This window comes from Ciona intestinalis, chromosome 12 (assembly GCF_000224145.3).
Source record: "Ciona intestinalis chromosome 12, KH, whole genome shotgun sequence".
In the NCBI taxonomy this organism is placed as follows: domain Eukaryota; kingdom Metazoa; phylum Chordata; class Ascidiacea; order Phlebobranchia; family Cionidae; genus Ciona; species Ciona intestinalis.
Window position 1 is genome coordinate 2,200,557 of NC_020177.2, and position 18,365 is coordinate 2,218,921.

General features: G+C 33.2%; 1 protein-coding gene across 1 annotated transcript; it reads left to right on the top strand.

Annotated features, from left to right (window-relative positions):
* Positions 1-226: 226 nt before the first annotated feature.
* On the top strand, positions 227-17,880 carry LOC100185882 (ribosome biogenesis protein BMS1 homolog). The gene is made up of 25 exons (XM_009862163.3): positions 227-551; positions 1,125-1,293; positions 1,522-1,623; positions 1,899-1,967; positions 2,702-2,821; positions 3,284-3,426; positions 4,177-4,298; positions 4,860-4,944; positions 5,458-5,572; positions 6,096-6,235; positions 6,830-7,017; positions 7,476-7,522; positions 8,368-8,460; positions 9,216-9,361; positions 9,436-9,586; positions 10,070-10,192; positions 10,821-10,937; positions 11,204-11,319; positions 12,534-12,702; positions 13,465-13,620; positions 14,314-14,478; positions 15,135-15,335; positions 16,411-16,545; positions 17,060-17,227; positions 17,620-17,880. Exons 1-25 carry the CDS (start codon positions 394-396, stop codon positions 17,827-17,829), a joined length of 3,408 nt encoding a protein of 1,135 aa, XP_009860465.1. The 5' UTR covers positions 227-393; the 3' UTR covers positions 17,830-17,880.
* The last annotated feature ends 485 nt before the right edge of the window (positions 17,881-18,365 follow it).

Sequence of the window (18,365 nt, forward strand, 5' to 3'; positions counted from 1 at the left end):
AAACGTAAATTTTGATTTGCACTTTGCAGACAGTTCATCAAAGTTAAGACTGGTAAAGCTGTAACACGGGTTTTGTAGAATTGAAATACCAAGAATGAATCAGTTTTATTTATCAATTATTTTTGCGTGGAAAAATTAATAAAACGATAAATATATGTAAGCCTAAAATAAATCATCGCATACAAATATACAATGGTGTCATACCCTAAACAATTTTTGAGACCATTTGATATGGAATCGCGGCACTAAACTTTAAACACACTTTGGTATCACATATGTTCAAGAAATCCACGTGCGTATGTTTTGATTTCGTTTATTGTTTACTCTCGGCTGTTGAATAAGATACGAAATATTTTACTTCTGGGGATCAATAAAACAACCAACTAAAGTGAAATGGATACCGATGCACCGGCAAAAGCTCACAGAGCCCGACGCGCTGGACGTAAAGCAGAAAAGCGACAGAAGAACAGCGAAGATGCGGACACTAAACAACGAAATCCAAAAGCGTTTGCAATTCAGAGCACAAACAAGTTAAACAGAGCATTTAGAAGGTAAGAGCTGCGAAAATGTATACTTTTCCACTTTAATAGCAGCTTATATCAGTGCTGCCGCTGGCACTAAAAGCTAAAACTTTAGTTCGTATTGATTTTTAAACCAATTGTTTTGTATGAAACGAACTATAGCGTAAATGAAACGAAAATGCCTGTGTACATACAGTTCTATGCAAACATGTGCTCTTATCTCAATTTTTTCCGAAAATCAAATAATTTAGCTTTTCACAAAACAATCCTTGCACAGTGTGTTATTTATCAATAGTGTTACATGAATCCTTAAAAATGAAGCTCAAACTCTTTGTAAAGAAACTTTGGTCAGACGGTAATTCTCACAAAAAGTTGTAAAAAATTATGTTTTGCGCAAAAGTAAATTTTTAAGTTTTTGTGCATATAGTAGGTTGGGGTAAGATGGGACACATTTAAAGAATTTTAAAACCGTATCCTCAGGACTTTCATAGACCGTTGTTAAGTTTTAAAACATGATCAGGATATTTGGATATTATGCGCCAAAGGTGTCCTATCTTCTCCCACTCTACTATATATTAACTATAATTTGGTTAAATTTATTAGAGCCCAGGATGTGAAAGCCCGTAAGCACCACATACCCGTTGTCGACCGAACCCCCCAAGAACCCCCTCCTATTGTCGTAGCGATTGTTGGTCCTCCAAAAGTAGGAAAGACGACCCTTCTAAATGGAATCCTTAAAAACTACACGCGTCAAAAAGTTTCGGAAATCAAGGTTTGTTTTAAATGCGTAGAAGCACTTTTGACAACATTTCGAAATGTTCATTCTATTCTTATTGTGTAACTAATTTTTTAAGGAAATTTTCCGCAGTAATAAACTGTTTAAGCAGAAGATTCTGTTTTAGAGAAATTTTAATTCTTAATTTACATTTTAATTTTACATAATTTATATTTAAAAAATTAAGTTTAAAAATAAAATGTTTAATATTTTTTTGTCTACTAGGGACCAGTGACATTAGTGTCAGGTAAACATCGTCGACTTACATTGATAGAATGTAACAACGACATGACCTCTATGATTGATATTGCTAAAGTAGCTGACCTGGTAAGTTAAATGATTTTGAATTTTTATCTTTTTGACAAAATGCTTCTAAGATTAAGAGAATGCTCCTATATATTCTACCATTAGACAAATATATTTGGATTTGTGATATATTTTTCTTTATTTACATGGTAGACTAGGCCAATACTATATATACTCTAGTAAGTTTCAACTACTCATTGAAAATCAGCTGTTTTTGTTGAAATAGTTTTTCGTATAAATTTTCTGAAAATCAAACTGTGCAAAAATGTACTTAACCAAGTTTATTTATGTTTTAGATTCTGCTAATGATCGATGCCAGTTTTGGATTTGAAATGGAAACATTTGAATTTCTTAACATTTGTCAGGTAACTGGTGACCATCACTACTGCATTTATTCTTCATGTAGAATTTAAGATTATTCTTAAAAACTATTCATAAAACATATAGAATCGGTTATAGAAGTACATATACAATGCTGTTGTAAAGAAAGGGTGAATAGATAAATAATGAACAAGATGGTGCAGTCTTGCAACTCATTTGTGAGAAAAATGACCGTTATAGGTTTTGCCCACCACAATTATGGCAGCACTGACCATCCACTGCACTGGTTATCAATGCAAACCTTTTACCCATTTAGATATTATTAAATTTAAATTTAATGTCATTGTGTCTTGTTGTCTGTTAGATGGTTTTGGTTATTAACTTATAACAGAACAATTTTTCACTAATAATTTGTAAATTATGCTTGAATTGAATGAATGTAACTAACTTAATCCTCGCATGGCCGGAAAATGACATAACATGAGTGTTTTGTTTCATACACGTCGTACCAGCTTACGAGTTACCAAGTATGTTGCTTTGTGGGTAATTATTTTTTGGGGGGATTTTTTTAAGTGTGGCTGAAAATTTGAACAACCCATTGGTGCTTACTGTGTACAGCAATTTCCGTTAGGTGTTTTGCCCAAGGACACATACAATGGTAGCAACGACGAGCGTAACCAACTGTGCTACGGCGCCGGACAAACTTTTTCAACTTTAATACACCAATATGTTATGTTACATTATAAACTAAAATAATTTTACAATTATTGATTGACAGGTGCATGGCTTTCCGAAGGTCATGGGAATTCTGACTCATCTTGATTCGTTTAAACAACAAAAAACTTTGAAGAAAACGAAAAAAGCTTTAAAGCATCGGTTTTGGACAGAACTTTACCAGGTATACGCATGAGCAAATTTTTTTATTTTAAATAAAAAAGTTAAAATGTGAAAGCTCAAAATTCACATTCTTAGATAGCTTGCAGGAAGTTTTAAAAACCTTTGTGTCAGCTTTAGCATCCAGTTTACCTGAAATTTGCGTGCCTACCTCTAACCCAGAGGTAATGGGTTTAAGGCTTGTCATGCTACCGTTGCGGGCGTATGTGTCTTTGAGCAAGACACTTAATGGTAATTACTCCAACTCAGTGGTCACTAATGGGTTGTCAAAATTATCAGCCTTACATAAAAAAATGAAAAACTCCAAAAAAAGAATCACCTACAAAGTAACATACATGGTAACTCGTAAGCTGGCACGAGGTGTATAAAACAGTACACCTGTGTTATAACGACTGTCGTTTTCCTGGCCACGCGAGAATAAAGTAATTTACATTCATATATAACAACAACTCCAATCAAATTTCAGGGGGCAAAGTTATTTTACTTAAGTGGTATGGTGTTTGGTGAATATCAACGTACTGAGGTTCGTAACCTTTGTCGCTTCATAAGCGTCATGAAGTTCCGACCTTTGACCTGGAGGTCAACTCATTCATATGTGTTCGCTGACCGGTAAGTCATGTGATTATTGTGATTCACTGCATTTTCATGGAAAAATCATTATAAAAATTTTATAATGTTTGTTTCATTACTTACCATAAATTCCTCTGATTGTTGTCACATTGTGATTATTGTGGTTCATGAGATTTTCATGAAAAAAATCATGATAAAATTCATAATTTTGTTTTCAATACTAAACTCGATTTACTGTCAGTTATTTATTCTGGTGTGGTAATTTAACAAAATGTTTCATATTCCACACAATGCGGTGACTTTAATATGTAATGCCTATATGGTATTAACTTAGCATGTACATTTAAACTTTGTGAGTGATCATTTTTTTTAAAACCCACCACAATTAGAGCAATTGCTCTTTACTATTAAATGTCCTGTTTAAGACCACGTGCATTATCCACAATTTTAATAGCCTTGAGTTCCACACTGGGTATATGCGGCACAGTGGGTTAGAACGCATGTCTCTGACCCAGAGGTAATGGGTTTAAGGCTCGTCGCTGCTATCGTTATGGGTGTATGTGTCCTTGGGCAAGACACTTAATAGCATTGCTTTAACCTAGTGGTCACTAATGGGTTATCTAAAGCATCCCATATCCATATTATACTGACCCATAACACCCATATTATACCGACTGTCATTTTCTGGCCATGCAAAGACAAAGCAAGTTGCATTCATTCATTCTCTGCCTAGGACACAAAAGGGAAAAATTACATTAAATACATTCAAGTTTCTAATGTTTCTTACAGTATGGAAGACATAACTGACCCTGAAACTTTGAGAGTTGAACCCACTTGTAACCGCAATATATCCATATATGGTTATGTACGAGGCACGCACCTCAAACCAAGCACAGCAGTTCATATACCAGGTTGGTTATTGCTTAGTAAAGTTGAACAGTTTCTGGGTTTTAATTTAATTATTTCCAATTGATATAATTTTTTTATTTAAATTGGGTCTTCACAACCCTATATAATTTTTTTATTTAAATTGGGTCTTCACAACCCAAATGTATGGATTCAAAAGTCAGTTGATATTTGATTTGGTTGAGTAACTATGGAATTTAGAGGGGTATTTTTACTTAACTATGGAATTTAGAGGGGAACAATAGTGGTTAAAAAGCCTTTTTATTATACATACCTGCAAATCTGCAATAACTCTGAAATTTAGGTTGAGTGACTATGGAATTTAGAGTAGAGGGTATTTTTACTCGCACGATAGTGGTTAAAAAAGCAGTTGGACTGTTTTGTAAAAGATTTTTTTCTCTATGCTTCCGACATTGTTTTATTGTATGGGTACAATAACTGATCTAAAACCTTTTTTTTTCGAAAACTGAAAAATGCTGTAGTTGTTTTATTTATAATCGTAACAAAAATTACTAATCAGAAATATGGACATCTGAATAAATAAGTAATCTCACTATATATCACAGGTGCTGGTGATTACAGATTACATAATATTTCATTTCTACACGATCCATGTCCACTGCCTGACAGAGGAGATAAAAAACAAAGAAGGTTAATATATTTTCCTCAATAAATAAATTTCACTATTTATCCTTGCATAGCGTGACAACTTCGCAAGCACAATGGCTCTCCCCATTTCATACACTTTCATGTCTGCTTATGAGTTACCATATGCAATCTGAGTTGATTTTTTTACTGTTTTTGTATGACTGACAAATTGGATCAACCGTGACTGGTTAAAGCTGTAAAAGTTTAGTGACTCGTTAAAGCTGTTAAATTATTGTTAAATGTCATGCCCAAAGTCACTCTTTCACATAGTAGCAATATCAACAGAACTTTTGATCAGCAGACTTAAAGTTTATGCAAAAATTATAAAAAAACAGTTTTTTTTTATATTCTGTTACTTCTGCTACCAGGCATAATGTAAATATTCTTTCCACGACTTATCAGGGAATGATGACATCTTTCCGAATTGCAGATGAAACGCCAGAAATACACTACATTTTTATACCAGTTGACCCGTTAAAAAGGTTTGTCATTTTTTAATGAGTATTATTTTCTCAGGAGTTTGGATGTACATGAGCGTGTGATGTATGCTCCCATGTCAGGGGTTGGAGGGATTGTCTACGACAAGGATGCTGTTTATATTGATGTGGATGGTAGTAACAACACAGCTGAGGTAGGTTGCCCTAGTTTTATGTAGATAAGTATAAATTTTATGCATTTTGTAAAAATATAAATTGTAATGAAAATGGAAGTACTTCATTTATTGTAAATTCGACTTTAAAATTTTTTCGATTTTTTTTGGGGGAATTGATTTAGTTTCTTCGATTTTTTTAGAATTGATTTAGTTTTTACCAGTTTTATTCTATTGGAACTAGTTTTTACCAGTTTCAACCTCTTTTCATCATTTTACCTTGTTTCAACTAGGTTTTGTACTATTTTTTCTTGGCCTAACTTTAGCTTAAACTTCGCTTAAAAAGCTTAAAAAGAGACATTTCACTCGTATAAAATGGAAATCTGTTCAAATTGTTTTAAATGATTTCGCATGAATTGTTAATAATTTAAAATAGTCATATACTAAGTTGGTTAATAATTTTTAATTACAACTTGTTTTATCTAGGTTCTATGGTTTTCAATAAATTTTACCAATATTTAAACTTAGTTTTTCCCAATTTACCCTAGTTTTCCACCGCTTTTAGTCTCAGCAACAAAATGTCCCTGAAACAATTCTGAAGTCATCAATCATAGATTCATCGAAAACAATCGATTCTAAAATGGAGGAAAGCAAAGTTTCTTTGTTTACTGGAGATGAACCATTGTCTACTGAACAAGCAGAAAGGTAATAAATAGACAATTATTGTACCTAGTGGCTCTATTTCGTTACCGTTAGTATTGTTTTTGTTAAGTTAGCATTGAAGCCAATATGTCACAATTGTCATTATTACTATTCAATGCCACGTGGTATATTGCTCAACAACGTTGCAATCACTTCCAGTATGTTTACATTTTTTGTGTAAAGTGTTGTGTATATGTTACCTTCACATAACATTCTTTTCCAGTGACTCTAGTCATTCGTTTGTTTAGTTTATGCTAATAAAAACTTCACACTGTACTTGATGTAGGTTTATGCCTTATCCTCTAACAAAGAATAAAATGATTGCATTTAATTAATGTATAGTAGGACGGGGGGAGATGGAACAATTATTTTTTTTTTTCTCGTCCCGATCCGTATCGTTGATCAGTTGTTCTTGTTATTTATAGTAGAGTGGGAAAAGATGGGACACCTCTTCATTCTATTTTCTCGTCACCTTTGGTAGTAAACAAAGAACATTTAAAGAATCATAAAACTGTATCCAAAGACTCCCATAGACTGTTGTTAATTCTTTAAAACACGATTAAGATATATGTTTTTATGAGTTAATCCGATTTCCAGCATGATAAATATGAAGATGCCTGATGAAGAAGTTGTGCATCAGGAGGATGGGAGAGTGAGGAGAAGAGATGTCTTCCATGATAATGATGGGGAGGGAAGAGAGGACAGTGGGATCGACGACTCAGATGATGAAGATTCAGATGAAAGTGATGACGAGTTTTATCCTCAAGATGAAGCTCAAGACGCAGGTGTTTTATTTTTCACATTTCTTCTAATTACATTTTATTCTGTTTTACTGTTTACTAAATGTACTTTATTGGGTGTTGATAGCTCCTTTTTAAAAATGTATTATAATAGTTGTCGTTCTTTTTGTGATTCTTCTCACCCTATATTCATAAGCAGTTTACCAAATCTTTATCAGCTCATGCTAGATTTACTTTTTTAGAATACAAGTCATTTTATAATAAATTTCATATTTTTGCCACTGATGCTAGCATAATTGTTAAAGTGCTCTAGATTACGTTGCTACCAAACCATTGTTGGTATGTACGTACTTAAACAAGACACATACATAGGTCTAATTGCTTTAACCCATTAGTCACTAATAGTAATATCTATTCCAGCACACAAAAAAAAAATTTTTTTTTTGTCCAGGGTTTAAATTAGTGACTTATTATTTAAATATTAACATGGTGATTTTTTTCAGAAAACCAAGATGAAGAAATTGATATGGAAACTGAACAAGTTGAACAGGTTATTTGAGACTTCATTCAATATTATCCAGTAAATACAAGTTTTATTCTATGTGGGTAAGATCCCGCAGCATGGCACACCATGGGTCCTAGGATTTAGGCCAGGATTGACCCATTACCCCAAATACAAGTTACCACCTGGAAGACTTCACAAAAATATATTTTTATACTGGAATACAAACTTCCTTCTTAGAACTGTTAGACAAACTGTATGACCCGCAGCTACAAAATGGTTGCTCTTATAAAGTTGTACAATTATTATACAAAGTAACATTAAAACCCTGTTATCTACTTTTTGCCCTTCACCAAACAAATTAGGTCCTTGATCAGCAAAAAATTTGATTGGATACAGGCTTACAGCTATAAGTTAAGGGTTGAACTGGTATATTGGGCTTTTGTTTCAGCTTAATTTAAACCCACAATGTCAAAGACAGAAATTCAAACCTTTAAATTAAAAATGGAAATTTAAAGTATAGTAGGATGGGGGAAGATGGGACATCTATTCATTCCATTTTCTCGTCCTGTTTGGTAGTAAACAAAGAACATTAAACAACATATAAAACCGTATCCTAACGACTTCCATAGACCGATGTTAATCGTTTAAAAAGCGATCCGAATATTTGGATATTATGTGCTAAAGGTGTCCCGTCTTACCCCACAGTACTATATAAATATTAAAGATAAAAAGTGCAAAATTCTTACACAAATTACACCACCAAGAACTCCAAATTTTCTTACATTTTACTTCATTACATTTTTTTGATTTTTTATCTTTAAATTTATGACACACTCATGATCCCTGGATGGGGGTAACGATACAAATAATGATAAACATGGCTGTTTCAGGAAGATGAGGATTCAGATGAAGATAAAGTTGAAGGATCTGGGTTAAATTGGAAAATTGATTTGAGAGAAAAAGCTGCGAAAGCTTTCATTGAAGTAAGATGGGTGGTTTGAATACTGTATATTTCACATGCCCACTGTCAATTTATAATATGGGTATCTTTTATATAAAAGACATAAACATAAGAAAACATACTTTATACACAATAATGGTGTAATTTTACTATTTTCTTATGTTTACAGTGCAGAGTCCAGTTATACCATGGGTATCTTTTATATAGGAGACATAACCATAACAAAATTACTTTATACACATATCAAAAAAGGGTGTAATAGTAATCTTTCTCATGGTTAATGTGCAGAGTCCAGTTATAACATTGGTGTCTTTTATAAGGAGGACAAAATCATAACAAAATTTATATTATACACAAGACAAAAGAAGTATTAGTCCTTTTTTCCTATGTTTACTGTCCAGAGTCCAGTGATAACATGGGTGTCTTCTTTTAGACAATCCACACAAAAACCCTATGCTTAATGTCAAGGTATTACATTGTTGGCTTGTTATAAAATAGACTAATTGTATATTCATACACCTCATGCTCACTGTAACTGTATTTATACCATAGTAGTCATTTATGCATGAGTGCATGACACAGACATGATACATGCACCTTATGCTCGCTGTTGGTTTACAACGAATTTGTGTTTTAACTATTTTTACTGTTGATTTAAAAAAATAATTGCCACATAATGTTTTTCAAAATAAATTTGCCAAAAGAACTGTAATAGATGTCTATCTAATATCTGTGCCTGCAACAGGTTGTATATATATATATTTTTTTGTTTATCAGAGGCAAAGTTCTTCCGTGAATCTCCAACGCCTTGTGTATGGAGCAGTGCAAGAGGTGGAGGAGGAGGAGAGTGGGGAGGAGGGAGAGGAGAAGTTGAGAGGGGGGTTGTTCAAGGTCACTTCAAATGAAGATGAAACAGATAAAAAGTATGTTTTAAATGTAATTTTGTTTTTAGCATAATTTTTATCTTTTAGGTTGAACTTTAAAAATATTTTTTTAGGCGAAAACGAAACAATCGTGAATGCTCCCGTGATCTAAGCAAGATGATTCGTGATTGGATAGATGATCATGAAGCTCGTGAATCAATCGCCGACTGTTTCGTCACAGGAAATTGGGGAGAAGAGGAAGATGCCAAGACTTTACTTGATCAGGTGAAGATAATGAACATTTTTCACAGAATTTGAATATTAGGGAACGAACTCAAAAGCTGATGTCCGCGCGTCTCCTTTTTTTCGATGCTCTTATGCTGTTGCTAAAATGTTGCACGCGAGTATTTAAAATAAAAAAAAGTGAAGCTACTAAAAGATAACGAGACTAGTCACCATGGTTTTCTCTTTAATTATAATTCGTCGTTGTGAATTTGCTTTCTTGCAAGTAAAGAGTCGCAAAGTCTGCGAATTTGCCCGTTTTGAATTACAGCTGGTGTCGAATTACGTGAGCGCCCATTGTTTTAGTATCTGATTTTAAATAAAAAGTCAAATATTTTTGGACTTTTTATATAGTAAAAACTGTGCAACAATTATAAATAACTTTTAATTAAATATTTTGAATTTTACATTCTTTTATGAATAGGAGTATACAGTTTTCACAGAATGTGAATATATCATAAACTAACTTCCCTCTTATTCAAACAGGATGATGAAATATACGGAGATTTTGAAGATTTGGAAACTGGGGATGTTGTCAAGGGCAACGATGCAAAAACGACCAATCAGAATGAAGACGAAAAAGAAGATGAAATTTTTGACGCACATGAGGTCTTTGTTTGTTTAAATTTTGATTCTGTTTTTAAATAAATTATTGGAGATTTGGACCATTTATAGTTGATGGTCCGGCCCCGTGGCTCAGTGGTTTAGGCGCCTGCATCGAAACCAAAGTGTTCCCGTTTCATGCTTGACGGCGATACTAATACTGATTGGTGGCCCCCTTTTGCATGCAAGAATTAAATGGGCTTCCCAGGTGTTGGGGTAATGGGCCAAATCTGACCTAAATTCTAGGTCAAGGACCTCACCCACAAAATAATAGAAAATAGTATAAAATTTAAGCTGACAATAATCCAATAATTTTAAGTTATTAAAATAAAAGGGTTACTAGCAGTGAAGTAGAGGGGTTACTAGTGAAGTAGAGGCTAATGGGTTAGGGTCAAACTGTTGGCTGATGTTATGAATCATTGGTTTTTTTTTGTCTTTTTTTTTATACATGGAATTAATTTATTATTATAACTCGGATTTCTATCACCTAATTGTAAAAATGACCCACATCACACACAAAACAAATTTTAAAAAATTGTGTCAAAAATTTCAAATCAATATTTCCTACAAAATTTGGTCTGTGATAAAAAACATTTTCACTTTTTCTGTCATTTTTATCGTTTCTTCTCCACAGTCGAAGAAAGATCGTGAATCCAGGATGCGAGAGAAGAGGATGGAGCGGAAACGGAAGCTCAAAGAGGCGTTTGATCGAAATTATGACGTAGATAAGACAGGAGGTGCTTCTGGTGGGGTGAGTCGTAAAGTTTCTTATTTTTTTGGCTACATTGTTGTTTATAAGTGCTATAATCCGGTTTTTAAGTACTATACTTCTACCACTAGTTTTGAAAACATCGTATTATAGCAAAAATTACTTCTTATCTCATATTCCTAAAAATCTAAAAAAAGTCAGCAAATTTTCAACAATGCTTTTTATACAAATACTACGAAATATTTTTTTGTAATGGAAACTGTTTAGAATTTTTCCAGTTTAAAAATAACTAGACAATTTGTTGTTAGGGTGAGAGCACTTTGTTCGACGACGTCAAGCGCGAGTTGAATGAACAAGCTCGACTAAATAGAGAGGAATTTGAAAACATGGATGACACGACTAGGGTTCAATATGAAGGGTTTAGGTACGTATATATACAATATGATATAAATAAATGAATGAGGCTGATTAATCCTCAAATGGTGGTAGGGATGCACATTACAGAATTTCGAATCCATGAGATTCGAATCCTTTTGTATTCGAATCTAATTACGGGATTCGGTATTCTGTTTAATGACGTCATTACACATCATCTCATATACTATATTAACAATTTTTGAAAGTTATTAATTTTGAAAAAAAATATTTTTGTGTTTGTGGAACTTTCGAGAGTAAACGTTTCGTAACGTCTTTTCATAGCCTGCTATACGTTTCATGACGCAAAAACTACCCAATAATACAATATTTGATCATTTTACCACTCAAGATCCAACAAGGCTATTATGAAAGGGTCAATAAACTGACTTTTGTGGGTAAAATTTTTTTTTCCTATAAATATAAAAAGATTCGAAATTCTAGATTCAGAATTCTAGATTCGAATTAAAGTATTCTAGGATATCCTAGAATACCTAATTATTCTGTAATGTGCATCCCTAAATGGTGGTAATGGCAGTTATTATTATTGCATATCTAACTCATGGGTTGTCTTGTTTATGTTGCTAAAAATTTGAACAACCCATTAATGACTGTTAATATTTAATATTTTATAAGATGTTTATTATTTACTTCTATAAGGTTTTTATGTTTATCATGACCTCTATGTTAACAATAGCATTACTTTTTATTCTCATCTGCCAAGGCAACCAAAGTTATAGTTATATACACCTCTTGGAGTTACCATGTATGTACCTTTGAGGGCTATTGTTTTTTTCTTGTATGGTTGTAGACTTGTGCAGTCATTAGTGACCACTGGGTTGGAACAATTGTCGTTAAATATATTCCCAAAGGACACATACGCCCATATTTTTGGTCGCATCAAATATTAAACACTGTATTTCTTAGTTACCAAGTGACCTATGTAACCACTGTGCCACAGTGGTCAACTGGAACATTTTTTTTTCAAATATATGATATTGATGACAGTATACTCATGTTTATGTGTTATGGGCAGACTTTTTCTTGGGAACTTGTTTTTTTTTTAATCTCAAAGGTAAGTCTTGCAAATTGCTTAAAGCTATATAAAATTGAATTCATTCGTCTTACTTAAAAACAATAATAGTGCTGTTTTAGAAACTACAAAGCTGTGTTACCTTTTTGTCCTTAACCAAAAAATATGTTTAACGCACAATATTCCCACAGACCTGGTATGTACGTTCGTCTTGAACTGAGGGGAATTCCCGCTGAGATGATCCAACAGTTTGACCCCCATTACCCCCTGATAGTGGGTGGGGTGTCGTCAACTGAGGAAAACATGGGGTTTCTACGTACAAGGGTGAAAAGACACAGATGGTACAAGAGGATACTTAAAGTAAGCTGTGTGTGTTACTTCATTTATTGTAATTAATTAATTTTCATATATTTTTTAGTTTTTATATGTTTGAGATAAGTTTAATTTTATTTTTAAATCTTTTTAAAAGTTTATCTCTAGATTTTAAACAAATATTAGTGTTTAATGTGTTTTTATTCCCTCTAAATTTTTGTACTCCTGTTATCTTGAATGTCTTAGTTTTTTAGTGTTGTGTGTGTATTTTTCAGTAAATTAAAATTTCCACACCCTCAAGTTTATAACTGGTAACCCACAAGCAGACACAAGGTGTATGAAGCCACAGCATAATATGCATTTTGATTCCCATGTTATTATAACTCAGTTATCATCATTTTTAAGTGACAGTTTAAGTCTGGTGGCGTCAGGTAAAAAATATAATTATAAGTTTTGGTGACAATAAGTTATGATCATTATTAAGTGGCCTGTCCGGCATAGTGGTTTGGGCGCTTGCCTCTTACCCAGAGGTAATGGGTTCAAGGCTCGTCGCTGCCACCATTGTGGGTGTATGTGTCCTTGGGCGAGACACCTAACGGCAATTTCTCCAACCCAGTGGTCACTAATGGGTTGTCCAAATTATTAACCATACAAAAAATAACCCACAAAGTAACATTCATGGTAACTCGTAAGCTGACAAGGTGTATGAAACAGAACACCTGTGTTAAAACAACTGTCGTTTTCCGGCCAGGCGAGGATAAGGTAAGTTACATTCATTTATTCAATTATTTATTTTCATACTACCTTCAGACCAGAGATCCTCTCATAGTTTCAATTGGTTGGCGTCGTTACCAGACACTCCCTATGTATTATATGGAAGATCACAACTTAAGGCAACGTATGTTAAAATACACACCTGAACATATGCATTGTTGGGCTTTGTTCTATGGACCTATTACACCACAGGTATAATGCCTAAACATTATTACAGCAATTTTTTTCATGCTAGTTATTAAGTTAACGGTGTACATAAATTGTTACTTCATTCTAACTGTTGGGATTTTAATTTAGTTTGGATATATAAGAATTTATTTGGAATAAGTTATTCGTAATTTTTATTATACGAAAGTTACATAATCATACAAACTGTTGATACAAAGCATAATGTAAATATAAAATCGGAATCAGCCAAGTTTTTTATCATACTTCAGGTCAGCTTATTCATTTTAATTAGATTGATCAAATAATATATCAAACTTTACCATTACTCTACTTTAATCTAAAAAAAGACTAATAACTGATTGCTTCTTTAGTCTTATGCCTATCAAAGTAAATAGACTTACAACAAGTAAGGACAGCCATTGTTTAAAAACAATGGTCAATGGACGCCATCTTGTTTCCCACATAAGACGTGCGCAATGCCGGTGCAAAATATGTTAAATACATATATATAATTGTGTAACATAAATAACCCAAACATTGCCCAAAAATGAGCAAATATGTCGGTTTACGCTTGTGAAGTGCAACGATGGTAGGCAGGAAAAAATGTAGGAAACAAGATGGAGGCCTTGTCCTTACTGGCTGATATCTATGTTCTTTGGTGCCTTTACTAACCCCACACTCTTACATCCCAGCTAAGTACTTTAATCCAACCCCCAGGGCACAGGTTTTCTTGCTGTGCAGTCCATCAGTGGTGCGACTCCTGATTTCCGTATATCTGCTACTGGGACTGTACTGGAGTCGGACTGTAGCACTCAGCTTGTTAAGAAACTTAAACTGGTTGGTTATCCGTACAAAATCTACAAGAACACTTGTTTTATTAAGGTGAGTCCATTGAATGTATCTATGATTGTAACATACTTAGCACCCTGGGTGTTGGGGTAATGGGCCAATCCTGGCCTAAATCCTAGGACCCATGGCAGACCACGCTGTGGGACCTCACCCACATAGAATATAACAAAATAAAACATACTTTATCCTCGCGTCTCCCCAAAACGAAGAAACATACGCCCACAATGGTAGCAACGAAGAGCCTTGAACCCACTACCTCTGGGTTAGAGGCGGGCGCTAACCAACTGTGCTACGGTTCCGGACAATTACTGTATTGAAGATAATATGTAAAAAAATGAAAGACTAAAAATAAGGAATTGGAGGTTGCTGCTTTAAAAAGCCTTTAAAAAAACAAAATTACTTTTTTTATTACTATTATTAAAACAAAAGTGTCCATGAACACAAAAACATTTTGTGTCTATTATTTAGTTATCCGATTTTTACTATGTATAATATGTTCTTTAAATCAAGACAGACCTGTTTTTATCTTTAAACTGATTTTTATGAAACAAAAGAAAAAATCATTGTGTTTGTAAATTTCAAATTGCTGCTATAAAATTCCTTAATAACCAAAAAATTATTTTCTAAAATCATTTTTTTTTTAATTAAAAAAAAATTATTATTGAGCCCAGCTTTTTATCAACTTTTAGGGAATGTTCAACAGCCCACTGGAAGTAGCAAAGTTTGAAGGTGCTTCTATTCGTTCAGTGAGTGGTATACGTGGGCATGTGAAGAAAGCTGTCACTAATGGTGGTAAAGAGCAAGGACCTCCCGGTGCGTTCCGTGCAATGTTCGAGGACAAACTTCTAATGAGCGATGTCGTATTCTGTAGGACCTGGTATCCAGTCCAAGTGAGTGTTTTTTTGCATCGTAACTAAACAAAACTAGTGCTTATCTAATCACCCAATAAAAAACATACTTGGTAACTCAAAAGCTGGCACAAGGTGTATGAAACAAAACACCCGTATTATAATGACGGTTGTTTTCCGGCCATGCTAGGATAAAGCAAGTTATATCCATTCATCTTGGGCAAGACGTTTAATGCATTTGCTTTTTGACACTTCTTTTTTTAGCCACGATTTTTGACACTTTTCTTTTTTTAGCCACGATTTTTGACACTTTTCTCATTTTAGCCACGTTTTTGACACTTTTCTTATTTTACCCGTAACAGGTTATAACGGCTGACATTTTGCTAATTTGCTAATGTTTTTTCATGCACATGGTGTATTCAAATACCTCATGCACACAGTCGAGTTTCAATATAGCGTTCCATTTTACACATCATGTACCTCATGCTCACTGCCAAACTATAGTGTGTATTTTGACAACTGACACATATTGCAATTATACACTTTTAACATTCACTGTCCATTTATAAAATTGTTGTCCTCTAATACCCTTTTTGCATGGTCACTTTTATGCGCGGAAGTACTCGCATATTTACTCGCAAAAATAAAGTTAACACGCATAACGTCATAAGCATGTCATCTAGTGTAGATGGTTGGTTGTTACTCGCATTATGCGAGTAATGAAAAGTATGGTGGAAAGACAGTTTTATTTTTAAGAGCCTAATCTTTTTCGGGTATTATTTTAATAGTTTTTAGTTGGTAATAGCACCATAAAGTACCAGAACTTATTTTATAAAGTAGATTTATCAAAATAAGCTAACTCAATGTTGATACGCGCATAAACAAATGACCATGCAAAATAAAGCGGTTAGCGAGTTATCATATGACGAGTTAATGCGGAACGTTATTCGCATCAACTTTTTACCATGCAGAAAGGATATAATACACCAGACACACATGTTTTTTTTTAAACCTTCCACAAAACAATACACACCCTTTTGCAAAACATGATAATCCATAACTAGAGCATTTACATTTGCTACCAGCACCCATATAATACCCCCCACCCCCCTCCCAGGTTCCCAAGATGTACATTGTTGTTTCTAACTTAATGATAAACAAGAAAGATTCGTGGCAAGCAATGAAAACTGTTGGCCAACTTCGTTTTGAACAAAATCTTAAAGTACCAGTTAATGAAGACTCCTTGTACAAGGTAAGTGCTCTATTATTTAAAAAAAGTCTTTTCTTTTTTTTCTTTAATTAAACTGAAACCATATTTTTTAATACTTTTTTTCACTAAATTTTTTACTAATTGTTTTTTTTAGGTAAAAATGTGTTTTTTTTGCATTAATGTCATTATATTTTTAAATTACAAACCTGTTGTCGTTTTCATTAACCAACGTCCAACAGCAGCATAACGTCTAACGTGAACAGATTTCAGGGACTGTAATGTTCTGTTGAAATATTCATGAAAACTTAGTATGCTGTCAAGTTTTCCATAATAAACAACTGTACATTTGTGACCACTAACTTAAAATTGAACCCAGACCAGACAAAGTCCTAGTTCTCATGGTGTGCTTCTACCCTTCCATGTAGAATGCATATTGTGCTCTCTGTCAAGTAATACTTAACACGGCTAACTAGGTGCACAAGCGCATAGTACTTTATTACTTGACATTTTTAATCCAAATTATAACCCAAAAAAATAACATTTCTTTCTTTTTTAGCCAATTGTTCGACCTGAAGGCCGACAGTTCTCTAGTTTGGTGATTCCCCGCGCACTGCAGAAAGAACTTCCATTTAAATCGAAACCGAAATATTTACGAGGGAAAAATCAAACAAAACATGATAAACTAATGAAGAAGGCAGTTGTTAGAGAACCAAAAGATAGACAGGTAACTTTTTTCAAACTCTATCATCTTATTTTTTTGCAAAATGATTAACCTAAAAAAAAACTATTCCATTGGTTAATTTTATTATTAGTGAAAAATTTTGTTAATAATTTAAAAAATACTTAATTGCAACAGTTTTCTTTATAGAATGGTGACACTCTATTACTGCTTGGATATTTTTATTGCTTTAGTTAGTTTTCTTATACTGGTTACTAGATATGCAATTTTGTGGGTGATTACACAACCCATTAGTGACCCACTAATAGTGAGCACTGGGTTGGAGCAATTACTGGTAAAGTGTCTTGCCCTAGAACACACAGTGCTATTAAAAATACAGCCTATTTTACACCTATTTTATGAATTAGAAACCTTACTGTTAATTCTCAATATTTCAGATTGCTGCATTAATGAATGCTTTACGCACCATGGATAAAAACAAGAAACAAACTAAGAAATTGGAGCGAAAAAAGCAAATGGCTGAGCACAAGAAATTATTAGAAAAGCAAGTGGTTAAAGATCAATGGAGACACAAGGAAGCAAAGAAGAAAATTTATAAAGCTCTTGCTAAATCTGAGAAGAAAAAATCAAAAGTTTCTGAAGAATGATAAAAAAAATATTTTGATTTTTTCGAAATAAATGATAAGTGAGCGGTCAAATTGTGATCATGACTACAAAAAAGTTGCGTTATAATGAATTATTGTTAGCATCGGTAAAGCTGTTTAAAAAAATGATAAAAGGGTTATTTAAAAAAAATTAGTTTATATAAAATTACAGGAGGTAATCATACTTTAATTTGACTTTAAATTAAAAAAAATATATTTTATAGTTTTAATGCAGTTTTGGGGTTAGTTTATTACATGTGGTGGTCTATTTATTAATATATCTATATAATTGAAAAAGGGATGTAGTAATCTGAAAGTTTTTGATGGAATTAAACAATTTTTCTATAAAAATAAGTATTTAAAAAAAACTAATATCATAGAATACTAACTTCTAGAAAAAGTGTAAGTTAGTATTTTGTTCTAACATTGGTAATTAAATCCACATAAGTCTCTTTAATTATCCAAAAATACATATGGGTGTTTCGTGTTTGTCCAGTGCAAAGTTGTTTGGCTAACATTAATATTTAACAAGCTGTGTT

Excerpts from the sequence above, each read along its gene's own strand:
- LOC100185882 (XM_009862163.3), top strand. The coding sequence starts at position 394 with ATGGATACCGATGCACCGGCAAAAGCTCACAGAGCCCGACGCGCTGGA. Across the intron at positions 2,822-3,283 it reads TTTGGACAGAACTTTACCAG|GGGGCAAAGTTATTTTACTT; the intron begins GTATACGCATGA and ends ATCAAATTTCAG. Across the intron at positions 7,018-7,475 it reads AGATGAAGCTCAAGACGCAG|AAAACCAAGATGAAGAAATT; the intron begins GTGTTTTATTTT and ends GATTTTTTTCAG.